Source organism: Talpa europaea (genome assembly GCF_964194135.1).
Source record: "Talpa europaea genome assembly, chromosome: 11".
NCBI lineage: Eukaryota > Metazoa > Chordata > Mammalia > Eulipotyphla > Talpidae > Talpa > Talpa europaea.
The window spans coordinates 2316267-2339839 of NC_140078.1; the positions used below are offsets into that span (position 1 = coordinate 2316267).

General features: G+C 63.7%; 1 protein-coding gene across 1 annotated transcript in view; it reads left to right on the plus strand.

Moving 5' to 3' along the window:
* Positions 1 to 3710: 3710 nt before the first annotated feature.
* Positions 3711 to 23573, plus strand: part of PMEPA1 (prostate transmembrane protein, androgen induced 1) — a gene marked incomplete at both ends in the record, with an annotated part of 41774 nt that continues 21911 nt past the window's right edge. Inside the window, one exon of the mRNA XM_084246904.1 lies at positions 3711 to 3819. Within this exon, the coding sequence (XP_084103030.1) occupies positions 3711 to 3819 (109 nt within the window). The remainder of the gene's footprint in view (positions 3820 to 23573) is intronic.

Consider the following 23573-nt stretch of genomic DNA (forward strand, 5'->3'; position numbering starts at 1 on the left):
AGAACTGACTACAGAATTCTTGGGGCTCCTCGTTCAAGAATTATTCATCATCAAGAATTTCAAGAGGATGATGGTGGAATATTAAACCCAGGACAGGACCCCACCCAGGGGGCCGTGGCGGCCTTGGTGCCAGAGCTGTATGAGCCCAGCCTAGGCACAGCCCGTCCTGTCAGGGGTGTGCCGTGGGGAGCAGGGCCTCCTTACTGGCTGGGAAGGGACCTTTTCCCTCCAAACATGTCCCCACAACAGATTCAACCTGAACTCAGCGCAGAGGAGGCGCGCGCCGTCTGGGCCTTGAAAGGCCTGTCCTGAACAGTCGCCCGGGGACACACACCCATTTCACAATCCCATGACCTGTCACCGGGTTGGGAAATACACCCCAAACCCCAGGCTTCCTAGGCCCACAGAAGCCACTGGCCTAGACACCCTCTGTCCTCAGCCTGGCTCCGTGTCAGCTGTCCCTAGTATGTCTGGCTCCCACCTCCCCAAGTGTCCACCCTGCCCCCTTGGGGTCCTACCTCCTGCAAACTAAGGTCACTCCCTGAAGCCACCCAGGGACTTAAATGCTGACGCCTGTGTTGTCCAGTTCAGGAAACACCCCCTCCTTGTTGAGAACTCCCCCAGTCACCAACCAACCCCGCCTCCACTCTTCGTGGTCCTATCTGAGCCAGCCTAACTGCCCTCCAGGGCTGACGTGTCCGTGGTCTCCCCTGTTTCCCGTGACACACGGCAGTGCCCGTGCCCGCTACCAGCACAGAGCCTGGTGCCGGGAGGAGGGCCCTGCCAGCCAGGGAGCCAAGCTTCCCCCTCCGGTGGGCCCCAGGCTGGCCCAGCAGAGGCGGGTGGCCCCCCAGGATGTCGGTCTCAGCAGAACCAGCCCTCGCGCCCTGGCGCATCAACACCGGAAGCTGCTGTGCACGCTGGGCCACGTCCCTGCTTCTCTAGCTCCCCTTCCTGTGTGGGCCCCACATGGCCAGACTGCCCGGCACCGCGGTGCCCAGCTCACCCTGGGCTGCCAGGTTTAGTAAACAAAAATACAGAAGTCCAGTTAAATTTGAATGGCAGATAAGCAACTCTTAAATGTTCAGTGTGCACGTGTCCCAAATCTTGCACAGATATGTTCACACTAAATATTATTCGTGGTTTATCTGAAATCCGCATTTATCTGGTGCCCTCGGCACACACGAGGCCTCCCAGGAGGGTGATAGTTAATTCCACGCTTCTCCCAAAGCAAGTGTGTCCTTTCTTACCACCCACCTTCGCCAGGGGCCCTGGTCCTTCCTGCCCTCCATAAAACGAAAAATAAAACCATGCCAGCACCCCCTGCTTGGGGGCATCACGTGCGTAACTGCTAAGCCAATGCTGCCTTCTCCCCCGCATGGAGCCAGCTTTGGAGCCAAGGCAGAGCCTGCTAACCAGTGGCCAGTGCATGGATCAGAACCCTGGTGTCAACCAGCGAGGTCCAGCTGTAGTCCGGGACCAAGCCACCAGCGGGCCATGCGTGGGTGGGTTTATTTTTTTAATGCTCTGAATTAACTAGATATTTTTGCCTGGTTATTTTAACCTGGATTGTGCAAATCTCCCTCATTTCCAAGACAATCAGTGAGTGTGCTTTCTTGCTGCTAGACGTGGCCAGATGCCTGCCAGAGACTGTGAAGAGGGCAGAGGTGGCATCTGGCTTTCCTGAATTCCTGCACTCGGGGCTGGAGCGCAGGAATTTGTTGATTGGAAGTGAAGGGTAGGCTGGAAGGAGGGACAGAAGGTGATTTCCTTCAGCTTAGGAAATGAGGTCATCCCAACCACTACAGAAACCCACCCTTCTCGGCGGCCGAGCCCCTGCAGACCACGGCAGGTGGACCCCGGGATGACCCCGCCTGGTCTCTGGCACAGCCCAGAGTTCTAAGAGTAAACTTCCCTTCCCTGACAAGTGAAGACGAACCCCTTTGACCCTCCCTATGTCCTGGACCCTCTTGGGCTCCCCCCAAAATCTGTGGCCAGCCAATAAGCCCAGAGGTCGAACAGTTTCCAGAAAAAGTTTCTCATCTGCCCTCCTAGGAGAGCAAGAGGCACGACAGTGCCCAGGGCAAGCTGCAGCTCACCCACCTACGGGGCTGGCTTGGGCTCTGCAGGCCGCGGCCTCTGGTTCTGGTTCTGGTTCTAATTGTCATTGGAGGACAGGACAAGAACTTTTAGAACTACATTCCCCTGAATCCCAAAGGAGTCCCTGCTCATTACTGCAGCTCCAGGCCTTACAGGACTTGATGGGTATGTAAAGAACTGGAAATCTACGTGGGGGGTAGACACCCGGGGTTGGGGGGCTTGGGCTCCCCGGACTCCACCCACAGGCCTCTTGCCCCTGTAAGGTGGGATCAGACCTTCCCTGCTCTCCGGGGAGGCCGGGGTTGAGTTCGTATTTGGGGAGTTTCTTGCTCACAGTAGGTGCTCCGTGAGGGCCTGTTAAAGAGAGACAATTAGGGAAGGGATTAGGAGGGAATACACCAAATTGCGGGGGGGCTGGAGACGCGCCAGGGAGGGGGCCTCTTACGCAATGGTTTAATATCTTTTCAAACTGGGAGAAGGTGCTCTTGTCGCGCTCGTGTAATTAAAACTTAATGAAATAAAGGGGCACCCCCGCACTTCCTCCCCCCGCGTTTGAACTCCGGGCCGCGCCCCCCAGCCGGCGGCCCCGAGGGCTGCAGACAAAGGGTGTGGGTTCGCCCGGGGCCCGGCCGGGACTCCGCACAAGTTGCCGGCGCGCATTTGCCCGACGAGGGCCCCGCGCGCGGCCGGCGCGGCCCCCCCACCCCGGGCGGTCTCGGCGGGCGCCTCTCCCCTCGCGACCTCCCCGGGTCGGGGTAAAGTGCGCCGGGGCGCGCGGGGCGGGGGCGCGCGGGGCCGCGGAGCCGGGGGCGGGGAGTTTCCCGCGAAATCCGGCCGGGGCGATCCCGAGGACCCCCCACCTTCTCTCGCTGCCCGGCCCGCGCCCGGGGAGTCTCCCGCGCCCGGGGCGGGGGCCGGCGCGCCCCGAAGCCGGGTCGGGACCCCGGGGGGCGGCTGGGGAGACGCGCTCGCGGCGCCCGGGGAGCGGCGGGGCCGGGGCGCGCCCCGCGCCGCGGGGGAGCCGGGCCGGGGCGGGGTGCGCGCGCCCCCCCCGCGCGCGGGGCCGCCGCCGCGGGCCCTTTAAGAGCCCGCCCCGGCCGGTCTCCCCGCCCCGCGGCCCGGGCGGGGTGCGGGGCTCCGCGGCGGGGATTGGCGCAGCGCGCGCCCCCTCCCCGGCCCCCGCGCGGTGGGAACCGGCAGCCCCGTCTCGCGCTGACGTCAGACCGTCTGCTCCGGCCGCGGTCTCGCGGCGAAACCCGATCTCCTTGGACTTGAATGAGCCGGCGGCGGCGCCCGGCGGGGGGAAGCCAGCGGCGGAGGCTCAGCCCCGGCGGCCGCGCGCGCCCCGGCTGCCAGCCCCGAGCCCGCTCGCCGCCCGCGCGCCCCGCCGACGCGCCCGGGGCGGCCGAGGGGCGGCCGGGGGGCGCAGGGGAGCGCGGCCCCGCGCGCTGAGCCCGCGCCGGGGCCCTCGGCGGCCCCGAGCCCGGCCCCCGGGCGCCTCTCCCGCCGCGCGCCTCCTGCATGCGGGGCCCGCGCGCCGGGCGCCGGCCGGAGCCCCCCGCGGCCGCCCGCCAGCCCCCCGCGCCGCGCCCCGCGCCGCCGCGCCGTCCATGCACCGCTTGATGGGGGTCAACAGCACCGCCGCCGCCGCCGCCGGGCAGCCCAATGTCTCCTGCACGTGCAACTGCAAGCGCTCTTTGTTCCAGAGCATGGAGATCAGTGAGTGACCCCGCGCCCCTCCCCGACGCCCCGCGGCCCCGACCCCGCGGCGCGGCGCAGCTGCGGGCCGGGCCCGGGCGGCGCGCGCCCCTCGGACGGGACGCCCCGCGCCCGCCGCGCCCCGGCTGCGCCCCGGCTGCGCCCTCCCGGCCGCGGCAGCTGGCGGCCGGCCCGGCTTTGTCCCGCGGCGCTGGGAGCCTGGCACGGGCCCCGCGCCCCGGGCCCCGCCCGTCCGCCCGCCCGCCGGCCCGCCGGGGATCGGACCCCGGGCGGGCGGCGCGGCCGAGGGCGCGGGGCGCGGAGGGCCGGGCGGCCGCGCGCGCGAAGTTTCCCCTTTATTTCCCGGGGGGCGGTCGCGGCGGGCGGCGAGGCCGCCCCGATCAACTTTGGCGGGGGGCGCGCGGGGGGGCGCGGGGCCGTCTGGCCGCGGGGGCCGGGCTCCGGCCGGGGGTGCGCGGGGCGCGGCCGCGGCCGGCGAGGGGTTCCCCCGCGTCTGTGGCGGGGGCGCGCCCGGGTCTGTCTGGGGCTCCGCGCGTGGGTCGCCGTCTGTCCCGGCCGCGCGCCCCGAGTCGGGGCCGCCGTCTGGCGCCTCGCTGGAGCCCGCGCATCTCTGGGGGCTTCGGGGCCGATTGCGCCCAGGTGTCTGGATCCGGGGCTCGGGCTGGCGGGGCTGCCCAGACGTGGACCGCGAGCGTGTGTCATTGTGTGTCTGTCCCCGAAGCACCTATAAATAGCCTCTGTCTGGACGCTTGGCTCAGTCTGGCCGGGATGGTGGTTACAAATGAGTCAAAGTTTGAGGCCGTCTGCGTTCGGGACGGCCTTGTCCTGCAGCCAGAGGGGGGCCGGGGCCGGGGAGGGGGTGTCTGCAGCTTGGCACTGCCTGCCCCGTGCCCCGGGAAGTTGAGACCAATGAGCCTCCGCTCGCGTCCGGCAGAGCCCACCCAGGTGGCCGTCCGGCGGGGTGGGGACCTGCTCCCCCACCCCAGGCTCCTCTCGCCCCACTTCCTCCTCCAGAGGTCCTTTGGGGGGGCCTCTTGCCACTCGGGGCTCCAGTTTCCCCATCCTCACCCCTGCGCGCCCCAGGCGAGGGGACACAGCCCTTCCCTGCCAGGCCAGGCTTCTCGGGGCTGGGACCCGGAGCCCGAGGCCGCCGCCAGGGCAGGGCCGCCCTGGGTGACTCATGAGCCAGTTTCCGCGGGCGGCTGCCACCGTGTGCGCCCCGCGCCTGTACAGTGAGGCGCAAGGGGTAAAAATAACCCACCCCCGGCCCTGCTGGGGCAGCAGGCGCTGCAGCGGTGGGTCCTGCCACCTCCCCTGGCGCGGGGAGCCCTGCTGCCCTCACCTCTCCGCCCCCCCCCCCCAGCCAGGCCAGCGAGGTGCCAGGAGAACCTGCCCAGAGCTAGCGTTTGCGGAATTGAGTTGCATTAAACCAGATTGCTTCCCAAAGGCCCTTTGTGAACTCGGGAGGCTAATGAAATGCACGAAGATATTATTAAAATGTGTTCGCACATGTTTGGAGAGTCTCGCCACTGCTAAATGGATTGCTGCTTAAGCACTCTGGGCCTCTCTCCTCCTCTCGGAAAGCGCCCCGGGGGACCTCCCAGCCCGGGGTCCTCGCCGCCGTGGGGGTGCACCTCCCTCCCCGCAGGCTGCGCGCGGTGCACGGGCTGCTCCGGGCCTTTGTGCGCGGGACTTTGTAAAATCATCCCTTCTTATTTCTGCCCCTTCTTCGGCTCATCGGCCCTGATCCTGTTCCGGCCCCTGCGCTGTCCCGCAGAGGGCCCTGAGTCAGGCCCCCGGGCTAGTGTCTGGCCGCTGCATCTGGGCCGCCCTGGCCCAGGTAGTAGTTGGTACCCACGCCCTCACTTACTGGAAGCAAGCCCAGGGCAGGGAAAGCGAGCTTTAAAAGGCAGGTATAATGTAACAGTTTGTTGCAAGTGCTAATCAGATTTCCCGGAAGGGGTAGGATGAGGCAGCCTCACGCCTGGCATTGCTTTATATCAAAAGATAGGCACCCAGGAGGGAAGAAAGAAGCTAGTAGCGGCCCCTTTGTGTGGCACCGCTGAGCCCTCACGGGCTGTTTGCAACTGGTGCTTTGGAGGTGGCCGCAGGGCAGCGGCCAGGTAGTGTCCCGTAAGCCCCCCAGACCTCGGTTTCTTCGTCTGAAAGTGGCATCACGGCATCCTGGCAGTTCGGAAGGGGCCTCTGCCCTCCGGGGTCTGGGCACAGGTCAGTGCCAGGACGGCTCCCTGCCCCCGCCCAGTGCTGCTGGGTCTCCCGTGTGGTCTTTCGTTGCCTCCGATTTCAGACGAGGTTGGAACCAGGGCCTTCAGGCTTTGCCCCCATTCTGCACCCCAGGCTGGACCGGGGTGGGGGTGGGGGGTTCTGGTGGAGCACACACTGACTCTTGACCTTGGAGCTTGGTCTCCAGAGCAGATCCACGGGACTTGCTGGCCAGAGGCAGCAGCAGCCTCTGCACCCAGGAGGGTGGGCCCTGGGCGGGCTCCGAGGATCCCAGGTACCTGGGGTGGGCTTGACTTGACTTTCACAAGACACTCTCAGAAGGGTCCCCCATTTTTTTCTGAGAGCCAAGGGGCGAGAGGCTGTCTGATGGGAATTCCCAGAACACACCCTGAGGAAGCAGACTCTTCTTGAAAAGTGCCAGGGCTTGGCATGGAGAACAGCCCCTCAGGTGACGCTCTCTCCCCCCAGTTCACTGCGGCTACTTCAGCGGGAAGGAGGGAGGCCCCGGTGTTCTGTGGAGCTCGGTGGTGTCCCCGTCTCTTAGAAATCGCCCCCCTTTCTTCTCTGGCTCGCTGGAGAGGCGGGGGCGGAGCAAGCAGATGGGGGCTCGCTGCCTCCCGCCAGACTGCCGCTCCTCCGGCCCGGTTAGCCGCCCCAGGGCCCTGGGGCGCCCCAGCCATGGACGACGCCCTGCGCCTCTGTGGGCAGCCCCTACAGTGGCATTCTCTTTTTTTTAAGATCACCAGCGTTGGGCCTCTGCCTCCTCTTCTCCATCCAGATGTTCCCAAACACGGAGCCTTGCTTCCTGAAACCTACCCGACACCCCGTTTTCTGGCGTTTGCCCCTCTGATGCTCATACCCAGGGTGTCTCAGCTGCAGTGCTGGCCTTCACAGCGACCCCGGCCTCTGCCCACTAGTGCCAATGGGAGTAGGACCCTCCCCCAGGCCACAGCAACTCAGGGTGTCTTCAGACATTCCCGGATGTCCCCTTGGGCCACTGTACCCTGGAGCAGAGACCAACCGTTAATCAATTGTTGATTTCTCCAGGGAGCTGGAAATGCCAGGAGGCGTCCCTTGGCTCATGTGGAAATCAGAGCCCCGTTGAGGCCTGTGGTCGCCCTGCGTTGGCACCCGCCGCCTGCGCACTCAGCCGGCTTTGAGCGCCCGGGGGTGCCCCATCGGAATGATCGGGGCTCCCTCGCGGTGAGGTTGCTGCTGTTGTCTGGGGCTGGTGTGAAGGAGGAGGAGAGACCCGGGCACCGTTAGAGCTGGCAGGTCAGGCGCGGGCTGAAGCTCTGTGGATGTTAAGTGCCAGCTGCTTCCTCCCGAGGGCCCTCTCAGCTGGGACTGCAGCCATGTGTTTCCTGCCGGTCTGGGTTTCAGGTTGGGGTGCAGCCTGGGGTTGAGTTGCGACCGGAATCTCAGGGCAGGCAGCTGGCTGCAGCTTCCCCGGAGGCTCGAGTGAAGCCGTCTCCACCACCCGGTGTGACCATGGGTGAACTTCGTGTTTGCTGCAAAAGGTGCAGAATAACGAATCCTCCTTTCAAACACACCCGCCCTTGCACACATGCGTGAGCTTGGGTCCCGGAGCGTGCACACGTCCTTATGTGTGCACACACCGCCGCCGCCTCTGCCGCGGCTTTGGTTGGGCATGGTCACGTCTGCTGGGCCAGTCAGGAAGGGGGCAAAGTGCACACAGGGCGCATCCTGGCCCGTAGGTGCACCCTCTGCGCACGAGAATTCTGGGCAGTGGCGGCGTGAGTGAGGGTGCCGGGAGGGGAGGCCGCGGGGCTGACTTGCTCAGAGCCTGTCAGCAGCCTCCACGCAGCAGGATGACCCCCCCACCCCCCAAGGCCCTGCAGCACAGGTCCGGCGCCCCAGAGAGCTCGCCCCACCTCCTCTCCTGTGTCTCCCAGGGCCAGGGTTTGAAGCTTTACGATGTGGTCCGTTTTTTGAAAGTAAGGAATGTTCTGGAGGCGGGTGACGGTGGATCCCAGCCAGGGGCCATGTGGCTTTTCCCCTTCCAGGGTCGGCACCAGGCCGCCTGGGCTCCGGGCCTGCCGGGGGAAGTCACCAGCGTGCCGCTGAGGGCTGTCTGCTGCCAGCCTGGCCCTGCCCGGCACATGCGCTGGCAGAGGCGCTCCAAGGCCACTGCCCACTTTTGCGTTGGCGAGGTGGGGTGTGCTGGGCGGTGTGTGCCCGCGTGCGGTGGGGGCACGCGTGGGCTATGTGTGTTGGCTCACATGCTCTTCCCCATGTCTGGAGCACCCCACTCTGCTGGGCTCTCCAAAACTGCAGAGCATGTTTCAGGGTGGCGAAGGTTCTGGGGGTCAGCTGCAGGGGCTGGGGGCACAGGTTTTGCCCCCTGTGGCTCCCTGGTCACGTGTGGCCTGATCTTTTTGTCTCAGGGCCCAGACGGCTGAAATTTGACGTCATATACCTGCATGTTGGGTATGGGCAGTTCTTGGCTCACCTTGAGGGTCCTGTGGGGCCTGGTCTGTGGTGTGGTTTGTGCTGGTCAAGAGGGTGGGCTCTGGCCTCTTTAAGGCTGGCTGACTATGTTCTCTTGCTGTCACTTGACCTGTCTGTGAAGGGGCGGTGACAGCAGCTCCATGTGCTGGGGTGCCGTGCGTGTTTGGGGTGGTTCACGGGAGCAGGCCCAGCCTCTGGCATGTTTCTGTGGTCTTGGGCCGGTTTCTGACCGGGAGGCTGTGTGCTGCTCCCCCACTGTCCCGTCTGGCGCTCACCAGGCAAGGCCTTCCAGACCTGGGGCTGGGGCCAGCACTGGCCGACAGTGTCGGAGTGAACAGGCCCAGGTGGGGACCGTGACCCTGATGCTGGAGGTAACTGAAGACTCGCGTGACCTTCCTCGTCCCTGCCACCGCAGACCCAGCACAGCAGCCCATGCGCCGCAGTGGCTCTGACGACCCCACCTGAGGTCCCCCCACCACCAGCTTTAGAGAAAGAGTCTGGGATGCGAGGCACGAGGCTCCGGCCATGATGTCAGCACCACACTGACGTGCGGCTGCCCGCGGGTCCCGGCCCAGGCAGGCGTGCGAGTGACGGCCGAGGCTCCCTGTTTCTGAAAATTACTTTCAGAAAGTGAATTCGACCTCTCTGTTCTTCTCCCTGAGGGTGGCCCGGGCCGGGGTGGGGCTCCTGTCCTCCCTGGCTCCCGCAGCCCCTGTACCCGCACGCCTGCCCTCCCTCCCGAGGGGGTGCACCCCTTCGTGAAGCCATGGCAACGAGGCACATTGGCAGCCGACCTGGCGTTGCCCTCGGCGACAGGCAAACCCTGACACGCCGGGGTCTCGTCAGTGTCAGCACGGGTAGAGGCGTCTGTCACCAAACGGAAAGCTGCTCAGAACGCCTCCTCGACGGAGCGGGGCCTCCGCGCCCCGGGGTGAGCCTGGAAAGGTGTGGGGCACCCCGGGCTTTCTGAGAGCCACCAAACAGCTTCTCTCGCCTGTTTCCAGGGTGATGGGGGGGTTTGCTCCCACTCCCTTCGCCAGCTGGAGATGGAGAGCTTGTTAGGTGCCAGGTACGGTGACACATTCTCCTCGGTCTTCAAAACAGCTGTGAGGGAAGGCGCTGTCACATGCTTGCAGGTGCAGAATCGGGGCTGGAAAGGGGAAGGCGCTTGCTCTGGCCGCACAGCCAGGGGCTGGTGCTCTGCTGGGGCTCGGACCAGGCTCCCCGGGGTGGCCCACGAGCGGCCCATCCTCAGGGAGGAACGAACACGCGAGCTCTGAGCACATGGTCGTGGCTGCTCCACTCTGACCACTCTGTCCTTCTTGGAAAGGTCGTCCCTGAAGACGACCCTTGTCAGGCTGCGTGAGGAGCCCGCGTCCCCAGCTCTGGTTCCTTTCTGCTTCAGCAGCACCAGCCCTGTTGGCTGTTGGGGCAGGGCTGTTGCTGTTGGGGCGATGATTATTACCTTCGCGTGATGTCCAGGCCCTCGGGTCCAGGTGCTGTCACCCTGTGGCCAGAGCAAGGTTAAGAACATCTAGACACACAGCATCCTTCGGGCACTCAGTCATTCAGCACTGCGCGCACTGCCACTCTGTTCCAGGTGCTGTTCCAGGCACTTTGGAGTATCAGGGAACAGCACGGCCACCGCCCTGCCCTCTGGGAACTGCTGGCTAGTGAGGACATAGGGAGCCCCCTCGCCACTCCCCTGGCTGGGCAGCCCGCTTGGGCTCCAGAGCTCCCCTGTCTCTCTCTGTGGCGAGGTAGCCGATGGGGTGTAACTGCTGGTGTCCTCTGTGTCCCCCCCTGCTCACCCAGCACCAAGGAGTGGGGGCCACGTCCTTTCGCTTATTACATCCTCCAAGCCCGTGGGTTCCCCTGTGCGCAGGGGAGGGGCAGAGAGGGAGGGCGGGCTTGAGGATTCCAGGCAGGGCAGGACTCTGTCAAGGTGGACACTGAAAACCAGCCTTTGGGGGCCCAAGGGAGAACCCCCACTGCCTGCAGGGTTTCCAGGACGGTGGCCTAAGTGAAAAGCACATTTGCCCAAACTGTTATTTTAAATAGCTGTTTAATTATTTAAATTGTTTTATTGTCCTTAACACTCCAAAGACGTTCCCCAGCAGAAGCTGGGGCTAAGCCTCCTGCCGGCCACCTCTTCCAGAAATGTCAGCCTCACCCAGGGGCAGGGCAGAAGTAAAGTGCGGGCCCGTTCCCCCTCCTCACCACCCCCCCGCCCCGCCCCAGTCTTGCCCACCGCTGACCAGGGAGAGGGAGGTTTCTCAGCAATCACCCAGAGCCCCTTCACCGCAGGAAGGGGATTTCTAGTGCAATTCTTTTTTGCACTCACGTGCCCCACGCTGGTGTTTGGGTCACTCCCCTGCCTGTCGGGGACCAGCGGGTAGAGCTTGCGTTTGCTCCCACACGCAGTTGAGGGGTTAGGGAGCTTCTGTGGCCGGCCCCGGAGGTAGCACATGGCGGCGGGATCTTCCTGATGTTCCAGCCAATTCCACCAGGCATTTGTTTCTCAGTGGGGGGGGGGGGGGCGGGTGGAGGAAGACAGGCAGGTTCCTGGCTTAGCATCTGAGCCCACAGGACACTCACTGGGGTGTCGGCAGCTGGTCTTCTCCGCCTTCAGCTATATTTTAACTAAAACCAGTTCTCGTGTTGGTGGCTGCGGGAAGTGGCTCCGTGGTCAGAAGAGAGTTTCGATGCTCGGGTGACAGGGCGAGGCCCTCGGAGGCTCCGGGCTCTGAATGCCGGGCGGCGTTTGCTTCTGGCCTCCGCCAGTGGCTCTGAAAGGCCCGTGTCCTCTGGACAGGCGCAGCGTCGGGCTGCAGGCTCGCCCTCTGGACGGTCGTGGGGGCTGGGACACCGCCTCGCCGTGTACGTCGGGAGAGATCGCCCGGTCTCTATCCCTGCCTGGCCGGGGGCGCAGCTGTGCCAAGTCCCAGGGGTGACTGGGATTTCACAATGGCCTCGAAGGAGCGGATGTTCAGTAAAGGATGAGAGTTTTGGGGTGTCCCTCCGTTTCCCCGTGGCAGCGGGGGGCGTGCAGTGGCATCTCTGAACCGCCAGCACAGGGTGGGGTCTGTCCACGCCGCCGTCACCCTTGATGCCTCTGACGGAGACGCGGTGATCGGGGCTTCGGGGTGAGCTTCTCTGTGGCTCCCGAGGTCTCCAGGGGCTTTGAAGTGGGGTGGGTTTTGGTGCCAGTGGCCAAGGCTAGAAACACGTGATCCAGTGCGGCGTGTGGAGGCCAGATGCGTGTGCGCGCCGTGAGCGCAGTGCTTTCAAATGGGAGTCCCTCCCGCAAGGCACCGCTGAGGTCCCCCCATGGAACCCACAGCGGAGACCCCATCTCCTGCAGGCCCGTCTGGGCCTGAGCCCTGGGCGCCCCCAGGCAGGTAAGATCAAGGTTCCCAGGCTCTGTCCTTAGGAGCCTGAGAAGTGGGGAACAGTCTGTTTTCTAACGAGTCTGAGGCGAAAGCCCCTGGCCTCTCCCCAGAGGTTTCAGCCCAGCGTTAACCTGGTTCCTGGGACTCATCTGGAGCAGGTTCCACCCTCCGCTCCGCACTTGCCCTTGACTGTCCGGCAGCCAGAGGCCCTGTCGGGAAGGAGCTGTGTGGGGAAAGCGGGTGTTGGTGCTGCTCAGTCTCTTCCCAGCCCCACCGTGGTCTTCAGCAAGTCACAGCCCCTCCCTTGGCTTAGCTGCCACGCTTAACTGCCAGGGGAACGCCTGCACCACCGAGGCCTTTACACCGACTGTGCGGGCCGCAGCACGTAGTAGGTGCTCACTGAGCCCAGTGGGAGTGCTACCTGAGCGTGTAAGCTGTGGGAAGCTCGTTTTATTCTTTCTTGTGTTTGTTTGCCTCTTCTGCCCCCGCCTCGCAGAAGCTTCCAGCCTTGCAGAAGCTGTCTGCCCGCCCCCCACCCCCGCCACCCCCCCAGGAGGCTCAGGTGCTGGGGTCAAACCAGCTCAATCCAGGGTGGTGGTGGGGGGGCGGCGTTTCATCCCAGAGACCACACGTCCATTAGGGAGGCTCAGAATTTGCATGTGGCCACAGCAAACGCTATTTCTTCATCAGCCAAAGTTTTATAGCAGGTAAAGTTGCTTTGATGTGAAATACCTCCAGTCCATGTCAGTTGAGATGGCGTGAGAGTCTGGTGGTTGTAGGTGATAGGTTGCAAAACCCCGTAACAGAGGGAGGTTATCTGTGTTCTATTGCAACTGCTACGCTTAAGGAATAAAAAAAAAAAATAGAAGTTAATACCAAGACTTTGACTAACACTGCTTGTACAGGTATTTATTTTCCGCATTTTAAGGACTGAACTAAGATCTCAAATTAAGCCTTCAGGAGAAAGGAGAGAGTGAAGCTTGGGGGGGGGGGGGTCGGTCCATTTCAGTCCGTTTCAAGAATTTGGTGCTGCCCCCTGCCCCAGTTTGCAAATTCCCAAGTCACCTGGCTGACGGGCAGTAGCTGGTCATGGCCCTAATTGCCTTCCTAAAAACAATTTAGTCGGTAATAATTCTGTAAACCTATGAATCAACTTTGCGCAAACACCCTCAGTAATTTCTTTGTTCTTTTCTTTCTGCTTTGTAATTGGTGTCTGTAAAAGCCAAAGGTTTGGTCTTGCGGAAGGCATGATTCATTTATTGGTGTCTGAGCCGCCCGTTATCATGCAGTCATTCCAGAATGCTGTCGCGGTGAGCCAGGAGTGATTCATAGGGGCTGAGCTTAGCAGCCGCTGGGGTCACGGCCATAGGAGGAAACTATTTTTTCTAATCTATTTATGGTGTGGGAGAAATGGGTGGGTGGATTGAGGTGATGGAAAGGGTGTCAATTACATTGGTGAGCAGAGCCGATTGAATAACACCCACCAGCCCTTCGACGCCATTCCATTTGCCGCCGTGGAACGCGGGGGCAGATCGCAGCCAAGTGCACTCCTATCTCGGGTGCATCTCGTGTGTGGATGCCCGCGGATCTCCGGGCAGACTGACTTGTGGGGACACCCTCGTCCGACCTGGAGCAGTTTCAAGTGGAAGCCACGGATGCCGAGAATGTTGTCTTTTTAAGAAGCCGGTGCACCAGGTCCACCTGGGACATTGAAATCTCTGGTTTTCGGGGACCAGGGGTTTCTCCCTCACCCGCACAATCTAACCAGGATGGGAGCAGATGTGTGCGTTCCTCTGCGAAGCCTCTGGACTGACCCAGGGAGCTGCTGATTTTGCCTAATTTTATTAGTCACTTTGGCCCTAAATGAAACTGCGGCCGTCCTCCTGTTTAGAGGGTAATGAGAGCTGCTGGCTGCGTGGCCCCGAGGTGTGATTAGGAGTCCATCTTCCAGTTGTCCGAATAAATCGAGGCCCTGCCTGCCAGTGCATAGTCCCGAGGTTCCCAGGCTCACTTGAGGGGTGTTTATTCCTGAGGTGGCTCCCCCTGCCGCCTCCTTGAGGGTCTGAGTCCCCCTCCTGCGCGCTGTGTCCGTGCGAGGGCCCGGCTGGGTGCTTGGAATGCCCAGCTGCCATCCGTGAGAGAAGAATCCGGCCACTTTTTGGCGCCGCGGGTGTGCGTGGGGGGTTTCCTGGGGTTTGGCGGGCGTCGTGCTGGCCTCGGGTCTGCAGTTCAGGTCCAAGGTGGGTGCAGACAGGGTGGGCAAACACTTTCACCAGGATCAGAACTGGTCAGCGTCGCTTCCTGCCCCCTGGGGCTGGCCGGATTCGACCCCTTCCTGCCCGGCAGACATTCCTGTCCGGCTGCATCATCCACGCTCGCCGCCTCCCCTCCGGGCCTGGGCTCAGAGTGGGTTTGAGTGATGACTGTGGGGTGCAGGTGACCCTACAGAGAAAATCTGGAAGTTGTACAAAGTGATAGCCTGCTGGGAGAACCGGGGGGCTGAGAGCCCGGGAGCCTGCCTGCCTCCCCCCCCCCCCCCCCCGTGTCCCAGAGGCTCTGGGATCCGCCTCACCCGACGGGCAGTCCCCACAAATGCTGAGGACGTGCGTCTGCCATGGGGTGACCTGGCTCCTACCTGCGGCCCCGGGCCTGGGTCCCTCCCAGGTGGCCTGGGGAAATCTGAAGCCACCCCCTCGAGGTCTCCCCTTGACACTGTATTGGGCTTTTGTGAAACCGGGGTCCTGGACACAAGTGGCACAGAGGCCTCCCTTTCGCCTCAGTGGCCTCTTTCTGTCCGAGCCTGCTGGGCCCTCCTGACGCCGTGCAAGCCTGGGCCCCAGGACAGGCCGCCGTGGGGGGCGTTCGGGAGAAGAACTAGGAAGGGAGAGGCGGGCGGCAGCAGAATCGGGAGTGAGCCTCGCTGCCCTGCGGCTTTGTCTGCTTGAGCTTTCCCGGGGTTGCCGCCGTGACGCTGTGGTTTGGCGAACCTGGCCGGCGCTGCGAGGGTCACGGGGTCCCTCTGCCTGTAGGAGCAGAGCGAGTCTCCAGGAAGGAGCAGGATTTGAACTCGGGGCCTGGACGCCCATGAAGCCGAAGCTCCCCTCCCCAGGTGTGAGGCTCTGAGGGTGTGGCCCGGCCCATTCGGCCTCGCTCCTCTGCCCCGGGCCACGTCCTGCACGGCCCCCTCTGCACACGCTCCGCTACTTGGCACAGCCGCCTGCAGCCGTTCCCCGGGCTCAGGGCCAGAGAGGCAGGCACTTGTCCAGGGCTGGGTTGCAGCTGAGGGGAGCAGGGGTGACTGACCGGCGGGTGCTGGGCAGGGCCTGGACTGCCCAAGAGAGCTGCCTCATGAGGGGGTGAGGAGCGGGCAGGGCTGGGGGGCTCCTTCCACACTCAGCCGTTCTCTACCTGGCTGAACATGAAAGCCAGGGGGTGGGGGTCCTGCACCTTGATCCTCGGGCACACCCCAGGCTAATTACTGGGGATGGGGCGGGACAGCCGGGCTTCTTAAAACTCCCGGGTAATTCCAGGGTGCGACTGGGGTGAAGCCTCACTGTCTGGCCCCAGGCCGGTGCTTGCACATGGAGACACTGAGGTCAAAAGGAGGGCACTCGGCCGCTTTCAGCCCCAAGTCCTCGTGCTTATCAGGGGGTCTTGCTCTCCCTAATGTCATCACAGGGCGCCCGTGCTGGCCGGGCTCTGCCTGCAGGACCAGACTCTCACTGCACTGTCCCTGCACCAGTCGGGGGGCGATACCACGGTGCCCCCAGTGCTGGCACCCAGAGCTGAGCTCCCCTGCCCTCCTGTGTTCCCAACTGCTCCTGTAACAGCCCAGCGACCCCGAGGCCACCTGCCGGGCGTGGCGTGGGGGGTTTCCTGGGGTTTGGTGGGTGTCGTGCTGGCCTCGGGTCTGCAGTTCAGGTCCGAGGTGGGAGCAGACAGGGTGGGCACCGCCTTCACCGGGATCAGAACTGGCTCAGAGTCCCTTCCTGCCCCCTGGGGCTGTCCGGACTCGACCCTGAACCTGGATCAGGTGCGGCGGTCCCAGCCTCTTGGCAACCTCCATGTGCCTTTCTGCTTCACGGGGTTGGCCGTTACTTCTTGGAAGGGGGATCTTGGCACCAGGGGGTGGGGAGAGTCACATTGGAGGCAGGAAACGGGCACTGGCCTCCCAAGGTCAAGGCAGAATGTTCCAGTGCCAAGTGCCCTGGCCCCTGTGAGCCCACGTGTGCGCCTCTCTCCTGCCCCAGCTGTGTCCTCCCCTCTCCTCTGGTCTCGTTTTTCTTCTCTGTAAAATGGGCACAGTCGGACCCCAGGGCTCCTGAGAAGGAGGAAGCCGTTGCAAAGGCCCCGTCAGCTGTCTCTTCCCTTCCCCAAGTTGATGAGCTTCCTCTTGCACATTTCCCTGCCGTGAGGTGTAATTTATAGACATAAAACACAGAAATAAGTGTAGACTAGGGTGAGTTTTGCAAAGGTGTGCGGGTGACAGCGGCCCAGATCGGGGTGCAGGCCCGTGCTCGCTTGTCTGGGGTCTCGGGGACCCGCCTGTGTGCGCCAGCCGTGGCTCCCTTACGTCCAAGGCGCACTCCGTGTTGGGGCCCATGGGCTGCCGTCACAGACGGCAGAGGCGTGGGGAAGTGCACGCTGCCCCGGAGGAACATTTCGTGGAGATGCTCCAGGCTTCTCCCGGGAGGAAGGTTCAGGAACCTGAGTCTGAGTCCCATACACGGTGCCCGAGTCCCGGGCGCCTGTCCAGCGCCAGCCAGGGGACTCAGCGTGGTGGCAGCACCTGAGACAGGCTGTGGGCACCACCTCTGCCCGCCCGCCTCACCTGGCCTACATTCCTTTGCAGGGAATGAGGATGTGGGTGACCCCAGACAGGTATGAATCATGTCTGGGGGAGGCGGTTACTCAGAGGCGGGGCACGGAGGCCGAGTCCCTCCGGCTGACGGCTGGCTTGGCCTGGGAATGGTGCTGCCGTCACGCTGGATTGGGTCTGCCTCGCAGCCGAGGTGATGCTGGCAGTCTGGGGCCTCCGTCCCAAGGACACCGTATCCTGGGGTGGTTCGGAGTTGGGGGTCACGGCTGTGTCCCTCACCAGACTGGTGTCCCCAAGGTCCTCAGTTGCCCCACGTGCTCTGTGCCTTTGGCAATGACACAGGCCCCTTTCTGGCTCACGACGCCTGCCACGTGCCGGCTCTGGCCTCCTGCCGCCCGCGGGAGCCTCTGACCAGAACCACTTTTCAGATGGTCACACTGAGGCCCAGGAAGAAGTCACTTGCCCCCGGGCACACGCCCTGATAGTTGCCTGAACTGGATCTGGCACCGTGGCGCCGTGACCACCCTCCCTCGCAGCGGAGAGGCAGACCCCGAGCAGACTGCCGTCCGCGAGGAACACGTGAGCCCGCACGTTTCAGCCTCAGAGTTAGCTGCTCGGGGGCCTTGATGGATGTGAAACGTGTCTTAGGAACAACGCAGCAGGCACATCGGTGATTTCATGAATGTTATTGTTTAAGACACGGCGAAGTAGTCAAAGTGGGTCGATGGGATATTTACTTAGAGTATCGAGGAATCCTAATTCCTCTCCTGGGTATTTGGAATTGGCAAGTGAAAGTGGTGTGAGGGAGCCCCGTCCCCAGGGATCCCAGGGTCTTTAATAAGCCATTACGGACCCCCGCGCGCTGCCTTCAGCGTGGCAGCTTCCGTCCTGCGGGCTCGCCCCATCCTACTGGCTCACGTGGCCCTGTGGGCCCCGGGGAAGGGTGGTGGAGGCGCCTCATCCTTCCTGCAGAGGCGACTGGCAGGCGACGCAGCTCAGACTTTCTTCCCAGGTGATCTGGTGATGGAGAAGCCAGCCCTTCACCCCACGTGGTTTGCAGGGCTGGGGTACACTGAGGCTCCGACCCTCCATGCCCTGCCCTGGTCTCACCTGTGCGTCTGCTGGGTTCTTGGGTGTGTTTTAAGCAAGGTCTCTATGTTCTTTTTTTGTAATGGAAAAAATCTTAGTCCAGTCACTTTCTGGTGCCTGGAACGGTTCGGTGCCCCACTAAGGGAGCTGTGGCCACCTCCTGCGCCCCGCCTGGCTCCTGGGAGATGCCACGGGAAGCCGCGCGGGCCCTGTGTCCAGCTCTGGGCCCACCTCCTGCCCCCCGGGCCACATCCCCGCTCCGCCTGTTACTGCCCGGAGAGTTCCAGGGCGCAGAGCACTGGGGGAAGTTCTCCCGCCCGTCTGGCTGGGGTGTGGAGAGCTGTCTGGTCCTGACTGTTTTTATAGCAGTTTGCACACCGTGGGCCGAGGGCGGGACTGGCTGAAGGTTCCAGATGGGAGACTGGAACTGGGGCTCTTTGCAGATGCCGCAGCTCCCTCCGGGACCCACAGGTGAGACTGGCCTGGCTGGGGGGAGACAGGCTTTTCCCCCATGTGGCCCCAGACTCAGCCCCCATCCCGGGCCTGGAGAACCAGGGAGGGCGGGTGCAGACTCCGCCCATCCTGCAGGGCGGGTGTGTGCGGGACGCCGTCTCCCTGGCCCTCGCTCTGCTCATCCTGGGCCTGCCTCCTCTCTGACTACCTGTCTAGGAATTTTTATTGCAGCCCACGGAGCGGAGCGTTGCAGGCTGGCTGGAGTGTGAGCGCTCCCGGGCGCGGGCGGACGCCTGTTCGTGAGCCCCGGCCCCTGAGCGGGAAGGGGCCCCGGCCGCTCGCCGGGCCAGGGAGGACGCGGGGCCACCGCTCGGGTCTGTCTGGCTCGGGCGCTGTCCCTTTGGGCCTGATTCTGCCTGGCTGGATCTGCTTAGACTCGGGGTTGAACCCCAGAGACCTTGACCCCCAGCAGTGATTCTGAGGAGTGCAAAGACCAGGAAGCCCCCGTGTCCCTTGCTCGCTGACACCCCTCTGTGGAAATGAGGACCTCTGACTCCCCTCGGGTTCCCATCTGAAGGCTCGAGGCGGCCGGGAAACTGCAGATCCAGGAGCCGCGGCCCTGAGTCCAGAGCCCGCCCCGGGTTTCCCGGGGAAGCTGTGCTGCTCCCTAGGGTCCCCGGCCCTCTGAGGGCTTCCCAGCCCGGGCCCCCACCCCTCGAGGTGACTAGCGCCCCCACGCCCCGAGGCCAGCCTGGGGCTCCTGGCGGCGGAAGAGGCGCGTGCCCCTTATTTAAGGACTCCAAGAACTTGTGAGCGACAGAGCCTGGAGGCCAGTGCTGGGATCCCATCACACGGGGGCCGGTCTGTTCCGCTGGGAACGTTCCAGGCTGTCGGGGCATCTGCTGGCAAGGCTCGGAAAGGGCTGGCTGGTAGCCGTGGTTGGGAGTAGGTGCGCCCCCGCCCCCAGCGGGAAGGACATGTCCCCGCCGCTGCTGTGTCCAGCGCCCATCGGGGCCTCCCCACGGGGTGGCTGTGGGGTTGGAGCCACACACAGGCTCCAGCTGTGCCCGTTTGACCCTGCAGCCGGGCAGCCGGCCTGTGCCTTCCCCTCCCTGGCCTCGCCCTCCTGGTCTGTCAGACAGGCTGATGCCAGCGAGGAGAGGGCAGGGGTGTGGGCGTGGGCTGGCCGCTGGGCGCGGTGGCCAGGCTGCTGGGCAGCCTCTCGATGGGGTCGGGCTCCTGAACGGGGCTCTCATTCAGAACTTGCTGCTGCTGGCAGAACAAGTCTGAGGAGCCCAGATCTGGTTCACAGGGTCCCCTGAGGCCCAGGGAGGGTGAGGAGGGGCCTGGGTCCCACAGCCCCTCCCCGGCCAGGTTCCCGCTGTGCACGCTCCTCCTGTCACCTCAGCCTGGAACACGCAGGAAGAGTCTGGACTGGTCCTCCTGGTCAGCGACTGGTGTCTTAGACCTGCCTGGACTCGGTTCTGCTCCGGGGGCTTCTGCGCATTAGTTGCAGGGATGCCAATGCTTCATTCAGGACAGTGTGCCCAGTCTTGCCAACCAGCCTGGCCAGAGTCCTGACCCTGGGCTCCGGCCCCTTCTCTGTCCCCAGAGGGTGGACAGTGTGGGGGCCCTGAGAGGCATATCTGCCTCCCACCCCTGGCCCCCAACCTTTCCGCCTGGGGAGGCCAGGCCCACGCCCGGCACACAGCCCCTCTGCTCAGCCCAGACCATGGGTCTCGATGCTCGCGCTCCCTTTGTTCTGAGGTGTGAGGATTGGGGAGCTGCCCCTGAGATGGGGTTGGACCAAGGCAGGGGGAAATCTTCTCCGAAAGGGGGTGGAGTGGGGAGGGAGTCCCGGCGCTAATGGAAGCAGCAGGTCTCCCTGCCTGCCCGCCCAGTGAGTGGCCAGCCCGCCAGCGCAGCAGGCTCCGTGTGGAATGACAGAGGCCGTCTGGACACAGACACCCGTGAAAGTCAAGTTCGCGCCCATGTGGCCCGTGTATCCGGAGCAGCTCAGCTGACACCGTCAAATCAAAGCCCTCAGCCCATGCCAGTAGGTCTGGCCAGGCGCCGGCTCAAGTCCAAGGCCCAGAGGCAGGCCTGGGCCAGGCCTGAGCACAGAGATGTTCCCCCAGGCTACCTGCTCGGAGGATGGCAGCAAGGTCAAGGGCAGGACCAACCACATCCCCGGGAGAGGGGAGCGTGGAGGTGGCCTTGGCAGTGGCTGGAAGCTAGGGCGTGGGCTGCCCGGGGCTGGCGCTGGCGAGGAGGAAACGCAGGCCCTCCAGCCTGATGCTCTGGTTCTAAGCCCGGCTCTTGGTCTCCTGCAAGGCCTGAGCCTCGGTTGCCCAAGCTGGGAAGCTGATGTGAATGGCGGCGGGGTTCCTTACAGAGAGGAGCAGCGGGGGGCCTCGCAAGGGCCGGCCTGTGCCCTGCACATGCTCTCTTGGCTGATGATGATCCAGATGTTTCTGAGTCTTGGGGTCGGGAGGAACATCCAGGGTGAACCTGGATGAACCTCCCTGGTGACTCCAGACCCGGGCAGGGGCCCTTGCAGGGAGTGTCATTTAGGAAGACGGGGTCTGAAAGTGAGGATGCGGGGTGGGGGTGGGCGCCCAGGACTGGGGTCACACGGGCTCTGCCCTGCCCGTGACTGTTGCTGGGTGTCTGTTGCCAGTCGCTTGGCCTCCCCACCTGTCTGTGCCCACCAGAAGGCCCCTCTCAGCTCTGCTGTGCTGGAGAGAACCCCCAGAATTGGGGTGGCATATGGTGCTCAGCACCCTCTGGGGCTCCGTTGGGCCAGACTTAGGGGTTGTTTAGCTCAGGGCAGATGATTCCAGCAGGAGCATAGGGACGAGGCGCGCTGGCGGCCTCCGATCTGTGGGGGTCTGAGGCTGGGGGCCAAGAGGAGGCCCTTGGAGCCTGAAGGGGGGGGTCCTAGAAGAGGTGAGTCCAGCTTCCCAGGGCCCCTGCCAGGTCTGAGGTCTGGCGTGGGGGTGCTCGCAAGGTCTAGTGGTCCCCCCCCCCCCCCCCGGGTGCTGAATGAGCGGGAGCCGTGGGGACAGGCGGGGACAGCGGGGCGGGAGCAGAGGGCGGGCCTCCAGGGCCACGGGGAAGCAGGGCTGGCAGAGGGCCCTGGGCGCCCGCCCAACCTCTCAGTGCTCGCAACCTCGACGAGGAAACGAGACACAGGCGCGGGGCATGGGGTGGGCAGAGGCGCCCCGACTAGGGCACTGGATTTCAGTCCCTGAACAGGGAGTGCTGGACGGTGAGAATCTGCCCCCCCTCAGGAGCCTTCCCGGAGGCCCTCTGGGTCGGAGATGAGGTCGGGAGGCAGAGCGAGTGTGGGGACTGGGCAGAGGTGGGGTGGCCATGGCCGAGCCAGCTCTTCTGTCTTGGGGGGCTGCTGTGTTGGTTCCTTTAAGGCCCCGGGACCCCAGCATTTCCACTGGAGACGGCGTGTCCAGTCTGTGCCCCGACAGGGCCCGTCTTGTCCCGTGGGGTCTCGTGCTCCTGAGCTGTCGTCTCCCTTCAGGACAGACTTTCTGGGGCGGGGGAGGGGGGCTCCTGAGGCCTGAGCGGGCTCCTGATGGGGTCACCTAAGGACAGTGGCCCAGGTGTGTGCAGGAGGCCATGGAAGTGCAGGAAGCAGCTAGTTCTCCCCAGTATTGGGGGCGCCTGGGCCAGTGGCGGCTGCAGCCTGCTGTTCCAGACGCCAAAGCTGCCCGTGGGAGATGAGGGCATGGAAACTGGGGGCACGGGGGGAACCCTATGTCCTTAGGCTCTAACATGTCATCATGGTACCCCCTTTTGGCATGGTTTGGGGTCCCTGCTAGGACAGCTGGGAGGTCTCTGAGGGTCTATGTCATCGGCGAGTGGCCCCCCGGACAGGTTTCTTCAGTGGAGTCCTGGTGCCTATCGTGCTTAGTTTGTGGGGTGCTGTTGTGTCCAGCTTGAGCCCGGCCCCTCACTTGGGCTTTGGATCTTGCTCTGGAAGCTGGACACCCCGAATGAACGAGCAGAGACCCCCATGTTGGGGAGCTGCCGCTGTCTGGCCACCCCCCAGGGGTGACCTGGTGAAAGCTCAGCACGTGCCCTGAGCTCTGAGCGCGGTTCGATCCTTTGACCCGACGTGGGTAGGTAAAGGCACAGCCCCTGGTTTTAGGGGGTGCTTGGGGTGACTGAGTGTCTCCCCGCCACACACCCTTAGGTTAGTCCACCCTCAGTACAGTCCTTCCCTGGGGTGGGGAGGGCGGCCCATTAGGCACAGCCCTCTGAACCCCAGGGGTCAGGGTCCCGCCTGCAAAAAGCCGAGATTGGGAGTGACCCCCAACTATCCCCCCCACATTCTCAGTGTCCCCCCAGAGGCCAGCGGAGACAAACTCTCCTCTCCGTGCTTTTCACTTTCACCTCTCAGCACCCCCCTAGGGAACGTGGCTGCACAGAGGTGGCCCTTGGGCGTGAGAACCATTTCAGCCATCGGCTTCTTACAAGCAGCTGAGACTCCTCGGCGGGTCAGCCACGTCCGGCCCTGTTTTCCAGGCGGGCAGGCGCGCAGCCCAATCAGAGAGGATAATTTCTCTATTTCTCCCGAGCAGCCAGCCCCCCGCACCCCTGCTCCCCGGCCGCCGGCACCCCCGAGCCAGACCCATAACTTAGCATTTTCATTTCAGTCCCTCTGACAAATCATTCCAGGCGGAGAAGGCAACGCTGCATCTTTAAATGGCTACTTTGTCAGCGCGTCTCTGGGCGCTGTAAAAAGTCCTTTGTTATCTGTGTCTAGACAGCTCGCCAGCGGGATATTTGGTCTGCGTGCGGGAGCGAGATCTGACAAGGTTGAATTCATTTACCGGCTTATTTAAAGCAGAATTTCAAAACACTCGCTCATAAACTGTTTTCGGCCCGACACCCCCAGCCCCCCCAGCCCCCCCCCCAGCCCCACACCCGCTTTTCTTGTGGCATCATTTTTCGCCTGTTTGGGCCCTTCTGGCGGCTGCCGCGGCCGCCCGGCGAGGAGGAGCCGGGGACGGCGGCTCGCGGCTTCTTTTCTTTCTCTAATTGTCCTCTTTACGAGTGTCTAGACGCCCCGCAGATGGACCTTCCCGGTCGGCTTCACCCTACGGGTTCGGGCCGCGGCGGGAAGACCTGCAGACACTGCCCGCCAGCGCTGGGCCGCCCTCCCCCAAGCGGTTCTGGATTCTTCCTTCCCTCCAACCAAGGCACTTCGCCTCCTGGCAGCGTCTTTGTGTTTATAACACATTTACTTGACTGTGCTAATTTTA